The sequence below is a fragment of the Molossus molossus genome, unplaced genomic scaffold (genome assembly GCF_014108415.1).
Source record: "Molossus molossus isolate mMolMol1 unplaced genomic scaffold, mMolMol1.p scaffold_m16_p_2, whole genome shotgun sequence".
NCBI classification, from domain to species: Eukaryota; Metazoa; Chordata; class Mammalia; order Chiroptera; family Molossidae; genus Molossus; species Molossus molossus.
Window position 1 is genome coordinate 133,385,717 of NW_023425355.1, and position 16,702 is coordinate 133,402,418.

Below are 16,702 nucleotides of genomic sequence, written 5' to 3' on the forward strand. Positions count from 1 at the left end.
ATTTAAATTGTCTTGGGTCTTATGTATAAATGAAAAACTTAAATAATACACATAATATAGTTATCACAGATCTTGTCATGTAGCAGTTAAATGTTAATAATATTGTATTATGAGTGTTTGTATATAGATTACTACTGAGCACATATCCAATATTAAGAGACTATGAATGATTTTCATTCTAATACTGTGTTATAGGTACTTAGATCAGAGGGAATGTCTTTCTGTCATAATAAAATGGAGAAGAAAACCCAACTAATAATCTTTTAACCACATCTCAAATCTCTGGTCAAATTTAATGTGTTTAAAATAAATAGAACTTTAGAAAACAGATTTTTGAAGAAATGTCACTGATCATACAGAACTATAGGGAACATTACCCATATTATCGCTTTTTTACCCCTGTGCCTTAGAACAATGTATGAAAACTGTAATCACCTAGAACACTAGTGAACATGCAAATTCCTGGGCCCTCCCCATAGTTCTTTGGTTGCTTTCCAAGAATCTGAATTTCTACCAAGTTTCCTTATGATGAATGGACCATACTGGATTAGGATTGCCCTAGAGGTCAGCAAACTAAGGATCATGGACCAAATTCACCCTTTTGGCTATTTTTTTTTTAAATAACTTTTACTGGCACATAGCCACACCAATTAATTTACACACACACACACACACACACACACAGCTACTTTTGCATTACAACAGATGAGATGAGTAACTGTATCAGACACCAGTTAGCCTACACCATATAGCATACAAAGCCATAAATACTTATTTTGGCCTTTTACAGAAAAGGTTTGCTGCACTTGTCCTAAAATGCCAATCTTTTTCCTATTACACAGTTGAGATATTTGAGATTCACAAAGGAAATTTATTAATACAAAGTAGGAAGACATGCACTGAGACTGTTAGGGTACTTCAAAGCTCATAAGATGTTCACCATCTTCGCATAGCAATGAGTTGTCGACCTTCTCACTGCCATGATATAATTGTAATCAATGTCTGATGTGTTCCAGAATTACAAGTCACAAAGTTACTATTCTTTTTGTAATGAATGACCTAAAACCTGCAGTTTCAGAGACATGGTACTAATAAAATTTGTACAGTACAATGTAAAATATACTGAAGCATTTAAATCTATATTAATATTTTTTTTTTGTTTGAGAAAATACAGGCAATATGAGGAACTCTTAATTATCTCTGGTAATAAAGACAGGGAGTAAAAAGATAAATTAAATCACCAATTTCCCCAATAAATTTTCTATCTTCACATTTCATCTTCTGTTTTCCCTGTTTCTGCGTCATTGGATAGGTTAACAAATAGCACTCTGACAGCAGCAGCAACAGCAAGAGGCTGACATCAGTCTAACACAGAGTAGAGGCTGCAAGCCTCAGACCTCTCGAATGTGTTTTTGGTTTTAGATTTAAATAAAATTTTGTAGGGTATGTACTAGCCAACTAACCTCTCTACCATTTCTCCAGACCTTATGCCAGACTTGGTTCGCACATTTTTATATTAGCTGCTTCACTCTTGAAGGCATTTGACTTAGGGATATCAGACTTAGATAATATTCAAAGTAAAAAAATCAGGTCATGTAAGTGGATCATGTAAGTGTTAAAGGCTACTGTGTATATTTGTTTGTATGTTTACCTATATAAGTGAAACTAATAATTGTACTAATAAGAAAATAATAGTGTCCCAGAGCAAATGTCTCAGCTTATTATCCAAACTAGGCATTTAATTTTGTGAAAGGTGATATAGTCAACCCCACTAAACGTGTGAAACTAACAGACATACAATCTTATATTGATGCCTTTAGAGGTTCAGTTTAATTTTACATCTTCTGGTAAGTAATGTCCTTGCTTATTTGGCTATATGAATAATTTTCCAATGAAATATTATATATTTGGTTTCTTTAGAACCATTTGCTTTAAATTTTTTTTTCTTTATTGATTTTAGAGAGAGAGGAAGGGAGAGGGAGAGAGATAAAAACATTGATGACAGAACATTGATTGGCCACTTCCTGCATGCCCCCCACTGGGGACTGGGCCCACAACCTGGGCATGTGCCCTGACCAGGAATCGAACCGGTGACCTCTTGGTGCATGGGTCCACGCTCAACCACTGAGCTACACCGGCTGGGCTAAAACCATTTGCTTTTTAATGAGAAACTCTGAAACCTGTATCTTAAAAATTCTTGGTAAACAGGAGTACTTTTCACTGATAGAATATGAAAGAGATAATAAATTAACAGAAGAAAAGTTTGCCAGCTAATACCTGTTGCACGATTGTTGTCAATTCCAAGCACAGCTGTATGACATTATTTCTTGTAACTGAATAGTCTGTGACAGCAGCAAATGGTGACCTATAAAAGAAAAAAGAAAAACTGTGACGAACAGGAACAATTTTTGAAAGGTTCCAAAAAATAAAACAGCCTAAAATAAGATTTTGAATAATGTAAAATAAATTGCTCATAGTGATAAAAATATTTAGGACATTGTTAAGAAAAAAATTGAGGAAAATTGTTTGGAAGAAAATTAAATTCAAGAAACATATGTGTTTTCCATCAAATTGCGTGCTCTCTCTCTCTCTCTCTCTCTCTCTCTCTCTCTCTCTCTCTTTCTCTCTCTAGCTTTTAATATTTAGAAAATCTTTGGTACTTCTTACAAGGTCTCTAACTACATCTAACAAATAAACAATAAGGGAGTACATTAAGCAAAGACAACATTTAATTTACTTTCAAATAAAGTGAAGATTTTTTAATACAGTTTCTTTTTGAAATATTCACAATTAAGAGCTAGCAATGATAGGTAACACTTATCAAGGACTTAACTATGTGCCAGTTACTGTTCTAAGCAATGTACATGTACTAAATCATTTTTACAACATCTCTTATAAGATAGGCACTATCTCATATTCCCATTTTACAGATGAGAAACCTGAGGTAAAAAAAGGTTAAGTGACAACTAATACGTGCTGAAGCTGTTATTCAAACTTAGAAAGTCTAACTCCAGAGCCCATCCCACATGTACTTAACCACTAATCTATTGCCTCGATGAACTTACCTAGATTTTATCTTGTACTAAACCAATTATTTATGTTTCTTCACACCCTTTTAAGAACAAGTTGGTACATAAATAGTAAACATATACTGGTATAAGGTCTATCTTTTCAAGATTGTTATAGACAGCAGCAGTCTTTCCTAGTAAGTGTTTTGCCACCAAATGAATTCAGGGTGGATTTCCATCACTCTTTATCCTTTCTATCATCTGTGAATGCCAATCACGTTTTTGTGGGGCCCAAACTTATATGATTTGAGAGGCTCAGTCTACGGAAAACAAAGAGAATCACAAATATAAAAGTAGGTATGTAGGTGAAATTTTAGTCAAATTACTGGAATCTTAATGCTTTACATCTGTATTAAGCTCTCTTTAGGCAATTTACTGGAAATGCTTATATAGAATTGTTTCGTGGTAACAAACTGAATTTGTCTCTTTTCTAGAAAATTCAACAATGTAAGCACCTCCTGCTGTTACAGCAGAGGTCCATATAAGAAAGAGGTCTTTTATTGGTTATATATATATATATATATATATTTTTTAATTATTATTATTATTTTTTTTATCCTCACCCGAGGACATTTTTCCATTTTTTTGTACAGATAGAGTGGGAGGGAGAGAGAGGAAGAGAGAGAGAGGGAAACATCGATGTGGAAGGGACACATCGAGTGGCTGCCACCCGCACGGCCAACCAGGGCCGGGGACAAACTGCAACCGAGGTACATGCCCTTAGCGGGAACCGAACCCGGGTCTCTCCAGACCGCAGGCGGACGCTCTAACTGCTGAGCCAAACCGGCCAGGGCTGGTTATATATTTTTAAAACAAATTTTTTATTTACATTTTTATTTTGGCTATTCTAATATCTTTGTAATGGCATATCATCACAGATTTGATTTTAATTTCCCTAATAATTATTTATATTTTTCATATTTATATTAAATATGTCTAGTAGTTATCAATATTTCCCTATTAATTTTCTTTAATTGTTGAAAGTATTATAGATGTCCCCCTTCTAATCGGTAATGATGCTGAACATCGTTTTGTGCATATCTGCTATTCATATATACTCTTCCATAAAATATCTGCTCAAGCCCTTACCCATTTTCTATTTAGATTCTTGGCATTCTTACTATTGACTTTAGGGAATTTGAAATATATTCTTATTCAAGTCTTTCGTAAAATAAGTGATCTGTAATATTTCTTCTCAGTTTATGGCTTGGCTTTTCATTATCTTAAACAGGATCTTTGGCAGATCAAAAGTTTTTAATAAGTTTAAATTTATAAATAATTTCTGGTGTTATATCTAAGAAATCATCTGAACGTAAGAAATTTTTTTATTCAAAAATTTTTATAATTTTATTTTATACATTGGGATATACAATTCATTTTTGAGTCAATTTTTGTATAAGATTTTTGGTTTGGGTCGAGGTTCACTTTTTTCCTAAGCCTATCCAAGTGTTCCACCACCACCTGTTGAAAGACGATCGACTTCCCACTGAACTGCTTTTGCTCCTTTGTCAAAAAAACAGCTAACTGTACTTATAAAGGTATAGTTCTAGACTCTCTATGTGTCTATCCTGCCACCAATACCACAGTTTTGATTACTGAAGTTATATAATACTTAAAATCAGGTCAATTAATTTCTTTTTCAAAATTGATTAACCTAGTTCCTTTGCTTAATATAAGTTTTAGAATCATATTGTACATACCTATAAAAAATACTGTTGGGATTTTTACGTGGATTTCATTAAGCCTACAGGGAGATTTGAGGGGAACTGACATCTTTACCAAGCTGAGTTTTGGAATACATGAATACAGTATGTGTCTCCATTTATTTAGGTTTTGTTTAATTTCATACATAAGTGTTTCTTTATTGATTTTTTTTTTTTTTGGTATGTGCCCCTAGCAGACACCGAACCCAGGACTCTCTGGTCCACAGGCCGACGCTCCAACCACTGAGTCAAACCGGCCAGGGCTACATAAGTATTTACTTTTCACATATAGATGCTGCCGAAATTATGTGTAGGCATCTCCTTATATTTGAGAAACTATAAATTATACCATGATTTTAATTTGGTTTTCCAATTATTCATTGCTAGAATATAGGACTATCATTAATTTGTGTGTATGGACTTAGTTTTAGTTTTTTTACTTAATTTATTTATTTTTCTTACAGATTTTCTCCTTTTTTCCCAATGATATGCAACCCCTCCCTCCCCTCCCTGTTCCCAACTTTGTTGTCCATGTCCATTGTTCATGCATACATGCATATAAGTTCTGTGGTTTATCTCTCCTCCCTCACCCCATCTTCTGGGGATTGTCAGTCTGTACCCCACTTCCATGTCTCTGGGACTACCCCGTACCTCAGACTGTTATGTTCATTATATTCCACGAATAAGTGAGATCATGTGATATTTGACTTTTTCTGCTTGACTTGTTTCACTTAGGATAATACTTTCCAGGTCCCTCCATGTCGTTTCAGAGGATAAGAGATCTTTCTTTCTTACAGATGCATAGTACTCCATTGTGTATATGTACCACTGCATTTTTATCCATTTGTATGCTGATGGACATTTGGGCTGTTTCCAGATCTTGGCTATTGAAAATAGTGGTGCAACGAACATGGGGGTACATATATTCTTTCTGATCAGAGTTTCAGGCTTCTTAGGGTATATTCCTAGAAGTGGGATCACTGGGTCAAATGGAAGTTTGATTTTTAATTTTTTAAAGTAACACCACATTGTTTTCCATAGTGGCTGCACCAGTCTGCATTCCCACCAGCAGTGTATTAGAGTCCCCTTTTCTCCTCGCCCTCACCAACAATTGTTGTTTGATGATTTGTTGATGGCGGCCATTCTGACAGGTGTGAGGTGATACCTCATTGTTGTTTTAATTTGCATCTCTCTGATGATTTGGTAGTTGAGCATTTCTTCATATGTCTCTTGGCCATTTGTATGTCCTGTTTGGAGAGGAGTCTATTTAGTTCCTCTGCCCATTTTTAAATTGGGTTGTCTTCCTTTTGTTAACCTGCATGTGCACTCTATATATATTGGAAATTGACACTTTATCTGATGTACCACTGGCAATTATGCTCTCCCATACAGTGGGTTGCCTTTCCATTTGGGTGGTTGTTTCTTTTGCTGTGCAGAAGCTTTTGAGTTTGATGTAGTCCCATGAGTTCATTTTCTCCTTTGTTTCTGTTGCCTTAGGTGATGTATCAGTAAAAATTCTGCTGCGTGATGTCTGAAATTTTTGCCTACATTTTCTTCTAGGATTTTTATGGATTCATGGGTCACATTTAAGTCTTTTATCCATTTTGAGTTTATTCTTATGTATGGTGTAAGGTGATGGTCTAGTTTCACTTTCTTGCATGTAGCTGTCCAATTTTCCCAACACCATTTATTAAAGAGGCTGTTGTTACTCCACTGTATGATCTCTCCAACTTTGTCAAATATTTATTGAGCATATTGCCTTGGGTCTATTTCTGGGTTCTCTGTTCTTTTCCACTGGTCTATATGCCTGTTCTTGTGCCAGTACCAGGCTGTTTTGATTACAGTGGCTTTGTAGCATTACCTGAAATCTCGTAATGTGATCCTTCCAACTTTGTTCTTTTTCAAGATTGCTGTGGCTATTTGAGGTCTTTTTTGGTTCCATATGAACTTTTGAAGTATTTGATCTAGTTCTGTGAAGTATGTCGTTGGTATTTGGATGGGGATTGCATTGAATCTATAGATTGCTTTCGGTAGTATGGACATTTTAATGATGTCAATTCTTCCAATTCATGAACAAAGTATGTGTTTCCACTTTTTTATATCTTCTTCTATTTATTTTTTCAATGACCTGTAGTTTTCTGCAAATAGGTCCTTTATTTCTTTGGTTAAGTTTATTTCTAGGTATCTTAATTTTTTTTTGCTGTGATGGTAAATGGGATTGTTTTTTTTAGTTTCTCGTTCTGTGAGTTCATCATTGGTGTATAAGAATGCCATCGATTTCTTCATGTTAATTTTATATCCTACTACTTTGCCAAATTCATTTACTAAGTCTAGTAAAATTTTGATGGAGTCTTTGGGGTTTTCGACGTATAGTATCATGTCATCTGCGAATAATGATAGTTTCACTTCCTCCTTTCCAATTTAGATCCCTTTCATTTTTTCTTCCTGTCTGAGTTCTGTGGCTAAGACTTCCAGTACTATGTTAAATAAGAGTGGTGAAAGTGGGCATCCTTGCCTTGTTCCTGTTCTTAAGGGAAATGCTTTTAATTTTTGCCCATTGAGTATGATGTTGGCTGTAGGTCTTTCATATATGGCCTTTATTATGTCGAGATATGATTGCTCTATTCCCAGATGGCTCAGCATTTTTATCAGAAATGGGTGCTGGATATTGTCAAATGCTTTTTCACCATCTACTGATATGATCATATGATTTTTACCTTTAATTTTAAAAAAAAAAATCTTTATTGTTGAATGTATTACAGATTTTCCTCCTTTTTCCCACATTGACCCACTCCCGCCCCCCTCCCACCTTTCCCCACACTATTGTCTGTGTCCATTGGTTATGCATATAAGTGCTTTGGTTTCTTTCTTCCCACCCCCAACCCCTTTCCCTTTGAGGTTTGTCAGTCTACCAATGAATTTGTACTTCTTAATCCCTTCACCTTTTTCACCCATTCCACCAAACCCCCTCCTATCTGGCAACCAACAAAATGTTCTCTGTATCTATGAGAATGTTTCTGTACCGCCTGTTCATTTTGTCTGTAGATTACATTGTTGATAGATATGTATTCATTGCCATTTTGTTTGTTCATATTTTTTTATGTTTTTTTTTTTTTTAAAAAAGACCCTTCATCATTTCATACAATAACGGTTTGGTGGTGATGAACTCCTTTAACTTTTTCTTGTCTGGGAAACTCTTTATATGGCCATCGATTCTAAACGACAGCTTTGCAGGATAGAGTAATCTTGGTTGTAGGCTCTTGCTTTTCATCACTCTGAATATTTCTTGTCACTCCCTTCTGGCCTGCAATGTTTCTTTGGAGAAATCAGCTGACAGCCTTATGGGAACTCCCTTGAAGGTAACTAGCTGTCTTTCTCTTGCTGCTTTTAAGATTCTCTCTTTGTCTTGAACCCTTTGCATTTTGATGATGATGTGTCTTGGTGTGGGCCTCTTGGGGTTCATCTTGTTTGGGACTCTTTGTGCTTCCTGGACTTGTATGTCTGTTTCCTTCACCAAGTTATGGAAGTTTTCTGCCATTATTGTTTCAAACAGTTTTTCAATTTCTTGTTCTCGCTCTTCTCTTTCTGGCACCCCCAAGATGCAAATGTTGTCATCCCTGAAATTGTCCCAGAGGCTCCGTACACTATCCTCATTTTTTTGGATTCTTTTTTCTTTTTGCTGTTCTGATTGAATGTTTTGTTCTTCCTTATATTCCAAATCCATGGATCGCTTCTTGGATTTACATACTCTACTATTGAATCTGTGTAAATTATTCTTTATTTCAGTTAGTGCCTCCTTCATTTCTGACTGTGCATCCATCATTTCTGACTGGTCTTTTTTATGCTCTTGAGGCCCTCACTAAGTTCACTGAGATTCTCACTAAGTTCATTGAGCAGTATTTTGAATTCAGCATCTGTTAGGTTGCTTATCTCCATTTCGCTTAGATCTTTTCTTGGGGTTTTGTTCTGTTCTTTCATTTGGGACCTGTTTCTTTGTCTCCTCATTTTGGCTGCCTCCCTGTGTTTGTTTCTATGTATTACTGAATGGGTGGTATGGGGCTAGCTGACACCAGATGCTGCTTGTCTGAAAGAATTTAGGAAAAACCTGAAGCAGAATCCAAGACAGGCCAATCCTATGGTTAACAGCTGACAACAGCTTAGGTGGGCCTGAAAGTTGGGTGGGGTGGGGCCTCAGGGAGTCACCAGGGCGGGGCTACCAGTGTGAGCCAGGTTTCTGGAGTCCCAGATATGGCAGCTGTCTGCCACCCCAGGGAAGGGCTCACCAAAGGAACAAAGGCCTCTGACAGCACATTTGTCCCGAAGAAAGCCCCCTCTCCAGCCCTCTCTCCAGTGCCAAACAGCTCAGTTCTTCCCTGTATGTCTCTGGTGCCCCTCGAGCTGCCTCCCCTCCAAGCTTAGAGGGAGTGAGTCTGATAAGTCCCTGCGCAGGCCCTTTAAGAGGAGCTGCCTGGGGCTCCAGCTGCGTCAGCTTCCCTGAGCCTCAGTTCCCACTGGTTTTTCCAGCCAGAAGTTATGGGGACTTCTCTTCCTGGCACTGGAATCCTGAGCGGGGCACCTGGTGTGGGTCAGGGACCCTTCAGTCCTCAGGGAGGACCTTCCCAGCTGAAGTATCCTCCAGATTTTTATCCCCCACACGTGGGTATGGGACCAGCCCATCACGCCTCCACCCCTCCAACCAGTCTGAATGTGGCTGCTGCTTTAATTCCTTGGTTGTAGGACTTCAATTCAGCTTGATTTGGGCAGTTTTCAATGATGGTTGTTCTGTAGTTTAGTTGTAACTTTGATGTGGTTGTGGGAGGACGCAATACCGTGTTTACCTATGCTGCCATCTTGACCGGAAGTCTGTCTTTCATTTTGTTTATGTGGTGTATCACATTTATTGATTTGCAAATACTGTACCAGCCTTGCATCCCTGGGATGAATCCCACTTGGTCATGTTGAATAATTTTTTTTTAATGTATTGCTGGATTCAATTTGCTAGTATTTTGTTCTGGATTTTGGCATCTATGCTCATCAGGGATACTGGCCTGTAGTTTTCTTTCTTAGTAGTGTCTTTTTCTGGTTTTTGAATTAGAATTATGCTGGTTTCATAAAATGAGTTTGAAAGTCTTCCTTCTTCTTGAATCTTTTAAAATAGTTTGAGGAGAATGGGTATTAGTTCTTCTTTGAATGTTCGGTAAAATTCCCCCATGAAACCTTCTGGGCCTGGGTTTTTGTTTGCTTGGAGAGTTTTGATTACATCTTCAATTTCTTTTGTTGTTATTGGTCTGTTCAATTTTCTATCTCTTCCCGGTTCAATTTTGGGAGACTATGTGTTTCTAGAAATTTGTCCATTTCGCTTAGATTGTCAAATTTGTTGCCGTATAATTGTTCATAATATTTGTTAACAATCTGTTGTATTTCTGTGGTGTCAGTTATTATTTCTGCTCTTTTATTTCTGATTTTGTGTATTTGGATTCTCTCTCTTTGTTTCTTGGTGAGTCTAGCTAAGAGTCCATCAATCTTGTTTCTTTTTTCAAAGAACCTGCTCTCTGTTTCATTGATCCTTTGAATTGTTTTTTTTTTTTTTTTTGGTCTCCTTGTCACTTATTTGTGCTCTGATCCTTACTATTTCCTTCCTTCTACACGCTCTGGGGTTTTCTCTTTGTTTGCTTTCTAGTTCTTTAAGTTGTGAGGTTAGATAGACCAAGAGAAAATTTTCTTGTTTCTTGATTCGTGAGGTAGGCCTGTAGTGCTATGAACTTCCCTCTAAGATCTCCTTTCGCTGCATCCCATAGATTTTGTGTTGTTGTATGTTCATTTTCATTGGTTTCCAGGAAGTTTTTAATCTCTTCCTTGATCTCCATGGTAACCCATTCATTGTTCAATAACATGCTATTTAGCCTCCATGTTTTCAAATATCTTTGCATGTTGCAATTGATTTCTAGTTTCATGCCATTGTGATCTGAGAAGATGCTTGATATGATTTCAATCATCTTGAACTTGTAGAGACTTAGTTTGTGTCCTAACATGTGGTCTATCTTTGAGAATGTCCCATGTGCACTTGAGAAGAATGTGAATTCTGCAGTTTTGGGTGTAGTTCTCCTATAGATATCTATTAAATCCATTTGATCTAGCACTTAATTTAGAGTCTGTGCTTCCTTGTTAATTTTTTGTCTAGATGACATCCAGTGATGTCAGTGGGGTGTTGAAGTCCCCTGTTATAATTGTATTGCTATTGATTTCTCCTTTGAAGTCCTCCAGAATAGTTTTAATTTATGTTGGTGATCCTATATTGGGTGCATATATGTTTACCAAGGTTATAGCTTCCTGTTGGATAGATCCTTTCAATAGTATGTAGTGGTCTTCTTTGACTCTAGTTATGGTCTTCTTTTTGAAATCTACTTTATCAGATATGAGTATTGCTATTCCAGCTTTTTTTTTTTTTTTTTTGCTTTTCTTTTGCTTGAAAGATTTTTTTCCATCCCTTCACTTTCAACCTATGTGCGTCTTATGTTGTGAGGTAGGTCTTTTGTAAACATATATGTGAGTTATGCTTTCTTATCCAGTCAGCTACTCTGTGTCTTTTTATCAGAACTTTCAAACCACTCACATTTAAGGTAATACTTGATATGTATTTATTTATTGCCATTTTTGTTTAGTGTGGTTCTATTTTTCTTCCCATTTCTTCTACTAATTACGGCAGACTGTCCTTTTAGCATATCTTGCAGTGATGGTTTGGTGTTAATATATTCCCTTAGCCTTTTTTTTTTTTTTTTTTTTTTTTTTTTTTGTCTGTGAAACTCTTTATTTGACTCTCTATTTTGAATGATAGCCTTGCTGGGTAAAGTAGTCTTGGATTCAGATCCTTGTTTCTCATGACCTTGATTACCTCATGCCACTCCCTTCTGGCCTGTAGTGTTTCTGTTGAGAAGACAGCAGAGAGCCTTACGGGGTTTCCTTTGTAGGTAACCTGTTGCTTAACTCTTGCTACTTTTAGGATTCTCTCTTTGTCTTTAATTTTTGGCATTTTAATTATTATGTGTCTTGCTGTGGGATGTTTGGGCTCTTCTTATTTGGGGCTCTCTGTGATTCTTGAACTTAAATGCCTTCTTCTTTCACCAAGATACGAAAGCTTTCCGTCACTATTTCTTCAAATATATTCTCTAACCCTTTCCCATTTTCTTCCTCTTTGATGACTCCTATGATGTGAATGTTATTAAGTTGCCAGTTGTCCCACAGTTCTTTTAAGCTGTCTGCCTGTTTTTTAATTGTTTTTTCCTTTTTGTTTTTGATTGGTTGATTTTTTTCTACTCTGTCTTCTAATTCACTGATCCGGTCCTCAGCTTCTTCTACTCTGCTGGTTAGTCTTTCCAATGTGTTCTTTAATTCTGCTGTGTCATTCTTCATTTCCACTTGGTTGGTTTTCATTGTTTCTGTATCTTTACTCATGGTGTTGATGTACTTATGCTGTTGAGCTTCCTCAAGATCATGGCTCTGAACTCTACCTCTGATAATTTGCTTAACTACATTTCATTTATCTCATCTTCGATAGAGTTCTCTTGTTCTTTCATTTGGGATTTGTTTCTTTGTTTCACCATTTTGGCTTTCTCAGTGGGTTTTGGAGCCTGCCAAATTTTCCCTGTGGGTGTTGGTGTTCTGCTGTTTGTGGCTCCTTCTACTGGGTTTTGATGGGCCTGGGCGGGCCCACGTTAAACACCACTGTCAAGTCTTACTTTCCTGGGTAGATTTGCAAGCCCAGGAAAGGTTCAGTTATCCTCTAGCTTTTTCCTCGAGGCTAGTAGTCTCAGTTACTCAGGGCCTTTGAATGTAGCCCTGGTGTTCTGCATTAAGAGGATTTCCAGAGGGTGGGATAGATGCTGGTTGTTAATGAGCCTCAATTTGTATTTCTTTTTCTCACCTGGGAAAGGCTGAATCTTTGCCTCACCTGGGGGTGGGGGGTGCTTTTCCACACAGCTCTAGGAAGGAGCACACTGGCCACTGTCCTTTGTGGCTGCAACTCAGGAAAAACTCTGAGTGCCCTCCAAATCCCGGGTGTTCCCACAGAGCTCCAGTCCAGTCTTCCCTCCCTCTGGGGTAGCTCCCAGGTGAGTGGCTGTGGCTATTTTAGCACTCTGTCCTGGCTCTCTGGGCTATGGACTGGGCTTGGTGTTTGTTCCCCAAACAGAGAAGTTTGAAGGACCTCTCTGGTGCTTTAGCACCCCGCAGGTCCAGCGGGTAACTTAGCTCACAGCTAAGACTGCTGCTGTCCGTGGGGTCCCAGCCCACCACCCTCTCGTGCCTCCACAGATCCTACCAGTGTCCCTAGTTATATGGTCCAGTGTCCCTAGTTATATGGTCCTGTCCTGCTGCTTTTCTGTTGCTTTTTTCTGAGGATTTGTCTTTATTTTAGTTGTAATTCCCGTTTGGTCCTGGGAGATCATCTGTGTAGCTTCCATTCACTCCGCCTCCATTTTCACATCCCCTAAGTCTATCTTGTGTGCTTCTGGGTTGCACAGGCCTCTCTGGTGCTCCCGCACCCTGCAGGTCCCATGGGTAACTGAATCGCACAGTACCTTTGGAGACCCGACTCTATGTCTATGTTAAGGGCTGCTGGGTCACACAGGCCTCTCTGGTGCTTCAGCACCCCGCAGGTCCAGCAGGTAACTAGATCGCACAGTCCCTGCTGGTCGCACAGGCCTCTCTGGTGCTTCAGCACCCCGCAGGTCCTGTGGGTAATTGGATGGCACCTTGTGTATGGACTTTGTATCCTACATCCTTGCTAAATTTACTAACTAGTTATAAAAGATATTTTGTATATATCTTGGAATTTTCTCCACACAGACACATATTACCTGCAAATAGGGAAAGTTTTATTTTTTCCCTGTCCAATCTTAGTGCTTTTTATTTCCTTGTCTTGCCTAGTGCACCAAATATTACTTCTAACACATTATTACATAGTAGGGATTGGAGTAGACAGCCCTGCCTTATTCCCAGTCTTAGGAGGAAAGTGTTCAGACTTCCACACTGAAGTATAAGGTTAGATGTTGCTTTTATACATGCTTTTAAAAAAATCAAGTTTAGCACTCTATTCCTATGTTGCTGTGAATTTCTCCAATTGTGTATAGGATTCTAGCAAATGCTTTTTTTTAACATTAACCAAGATATTCATATGATATTTCTTCATTAATGCATTGATGTGGTGGGATACACTGATCTGTTTCCTAGTGTTAAAGCAGCCTTGCATACCTGAAATAAATCCCACTTAGTCAAGGTATAACATTCTATTTATATATGGTTGAATACAATTTTCCAATATATTGTGGAAGATTTTAACATATAAATTCATGAGAGAATGAAAGATATTGGTCTGTAGTTTTCTTTCCCTTCACTTTGTCAGGTACTATGATCAGGATAATGAATGTTTCATAAAATCGGATGGGAACTATTACCATTTTCTGGAATAGATTGTGTAGAATTTGTGTTATTTCTTCTTTAAACACATAGTAGAAATCAACTGGGCTTGAAATCTGGAAACTTTTTATCACAAACCCTGAAGGGTTTCTAAGTACAATTCAATTTCTTTGATAGTTATAAGATTATTCAGAGTATCTATTACATTTTGGATAAGTTTTGGTAGTTTGTATTTTCAAGGAACTGGTCCATTTCATCTAAACCATTAACTTTATGTATGAAAAGTTACTTGTAGTATTCCTTTATTAACCTTTTATTTTTTTAATTGACTTCTCTATTGTGTTTCTGTCTTCAGTTTCACTGATTTCTGCTCCTTTATCATTATTATTTGCTCCCTTCTGCTTGCTTTGGTATTATTTCACTATTTTTCTTGAATTTTACTTTATTGTAAGAATACTTAACATGAGATCTCCCCTCTTAAACTTTTAAGTGTACAAGACAGTACTGTTAACTATAGGTACACTGTTCTACAACAGATCCTTAAAACATATTCATCTTGCTTAACTGAGACTTTATGTCATTGATTGGCAATTATTTTTTCTATTTTCTTGAGATGGAAGCTTAGGTAATTGATTTGAGATTTATTTCTGAAGAATCTAGTGCTATAAATTTGACTTTCAGCACTGTTTTAGCTGTGTGCTACAAAATTTATTTGTTTTATTTTAATTCTGTTTAATGTATTTATTTTTATTTCCCTTGAGACTTTATCCTTTATTCATGCATTATTAAGAAATGTGTTGTTTGATTTATAGTTAGATTCCATTATGATTAAAGAATACAGTCCGATTTCAATTCTTTTAAATGTATCAAAGTTTGTTTCATGATGCACATCTATCTTGGTGAATGTTCCACAGGCACTTGAGAAACATTTGTATTCTGCTGATGCTGGATAAAGTGCTCTAAAAATGTCCATTATATCATGTTGCTTGATGGTGTTGTTCAGAAGTTCTAATTCTTGCCGACTTTCTGTCTAGTAGTTTTATTTATTTGTTTGTTTGTTTATTTATTTATTTAACTTAGAGAGTGGAGAAGTAGCCAACTATAATTGTGAATTTGTCTGTTTGAGTTCTGTCAGTTTTTATTTCACGTACTTGGAAATTCTGTTGTTTGTTACATACATCTTCTCAGCAACTTCTGTTTCTTCTCTTTTGAATTGTCTATTTATATGATCATCTATTATATTTTCATGTTTTTTTGTTTTTAATTTGAATGTAATATTCACATAATACACATTAATCCTCAGCTTCTCATATCTGTTTGTTGCATGTATTTTTCCCAGTTGGTCATCTGTCTTATACTTTGTTATGTTTTTAAATTTTATGTAGTCCAAGTCAGTGTATTTCTTTTTCTTTTAATTCACATCTTAAGTACTCAATAAGTCTTTCTACATCTAGAAATCATTTTGTCTATATTTTCTGTAGTTTCTTATGGATTTATGTTTTCCACTTAAGTAAATGATACACCTAAAATGATTTTAGTGATAAGGCAGTGATCTATCATTATTTATTTTCCAAAAGCTTATCTAAGTGCCACATTACCATTTATTAAATTACCCTTTCTTTTCCCAGTGGTTTTAACATATTGTTTTCTAAATGATTCTACATACTATAGTGAAGTATGGTCTGTTTTCCACTAATTTGTTACTTCTATTAAAAAACTCAGTATATTTTACATGTATATATTACTATTATTTATATATATTACTAAAACAGGAGACATTATGAATTCAAATAAAGTTAATTATAAAATATATGTAATTAATCTATGATCTTAGTTAAAAAAATTTAACCTATTTAATTGTGAGTAAGATCAACTTAAAAAAAATCTATCTTGATGGAAGTTTTCTAAACTTGGATTGTAGAGATGATTACATGGTTGTATCTGAATTTACTAAAACTCATTAAACTGTACACTTAAAATAAATGAATTTCATAGAATGCAAATTAGGCCCCTATAAAATTATTTTTAAAATGATGTAAAATATAAGCACTTCGAGGAAAAAATCATTAATAAAAAATACTACCGCCCTGGTCGGTTTGGCTCAGCAGCTGGAGCATTGGCCTGAGGACCAGAGAGCCTCGGGTTTGGTTCCCACTAGGGGCACATACCAAAAAAAAAAAAAAAAGAACTAAAAATACTACCTAAAGACCTTTTTTTTTTTTGGCTGCACTGAAACATAAAAACTATTATTTAAGTTAAGAAATCAAAAATGCTGCTGGCATTATAAAAAAGTTTGGATTGCTAAATTTGAAAAGGTCAAAGTCTGTTAATAAAACCATTCAAGAGTGATAAGATGAAATACAATGTGAATTTTCCCATAAATACTTAAAAGACTCACACGTGTTCTTCAAAATATACAAAAAGAAAAATCCATTGATGATTGAATGCCTGTAGCAAACTGAATTCTAAAGCATGTTTTTCTACTTTTCTGACCACTCATATTTCAAACAGAACATG

At 36.3% G+C, this 16,702-nt stretch overlaps 1 protein-coding gene across 6 annotated transcripts in view; it reads right to left on the reverse strand.

The window, feature by feature from the left end:
- The window catches only part of CNKSR2 (connector enhancer of kinase suppressor of Ras 2), a 297,838-nt gene that overhangs the window by 204,383 nt on the left and 76,753 nt on the right, over positions 1-16,702 (reverse strand). For all 6 annotated transcript variants that reach the window (XM_036270511.1, XM_036270512.1, XM_036270514.1 and 3 more), the window contains exon 4: positions 2,278-2,365. In XM_036270511.1, the coding sequence (XP_036126404.1) occupies positions 2,278-2,365 (88 nt within the window). The remainder of the gene's footprint in view (positions 1-2,277; positions 2,366-16,702) is intronic.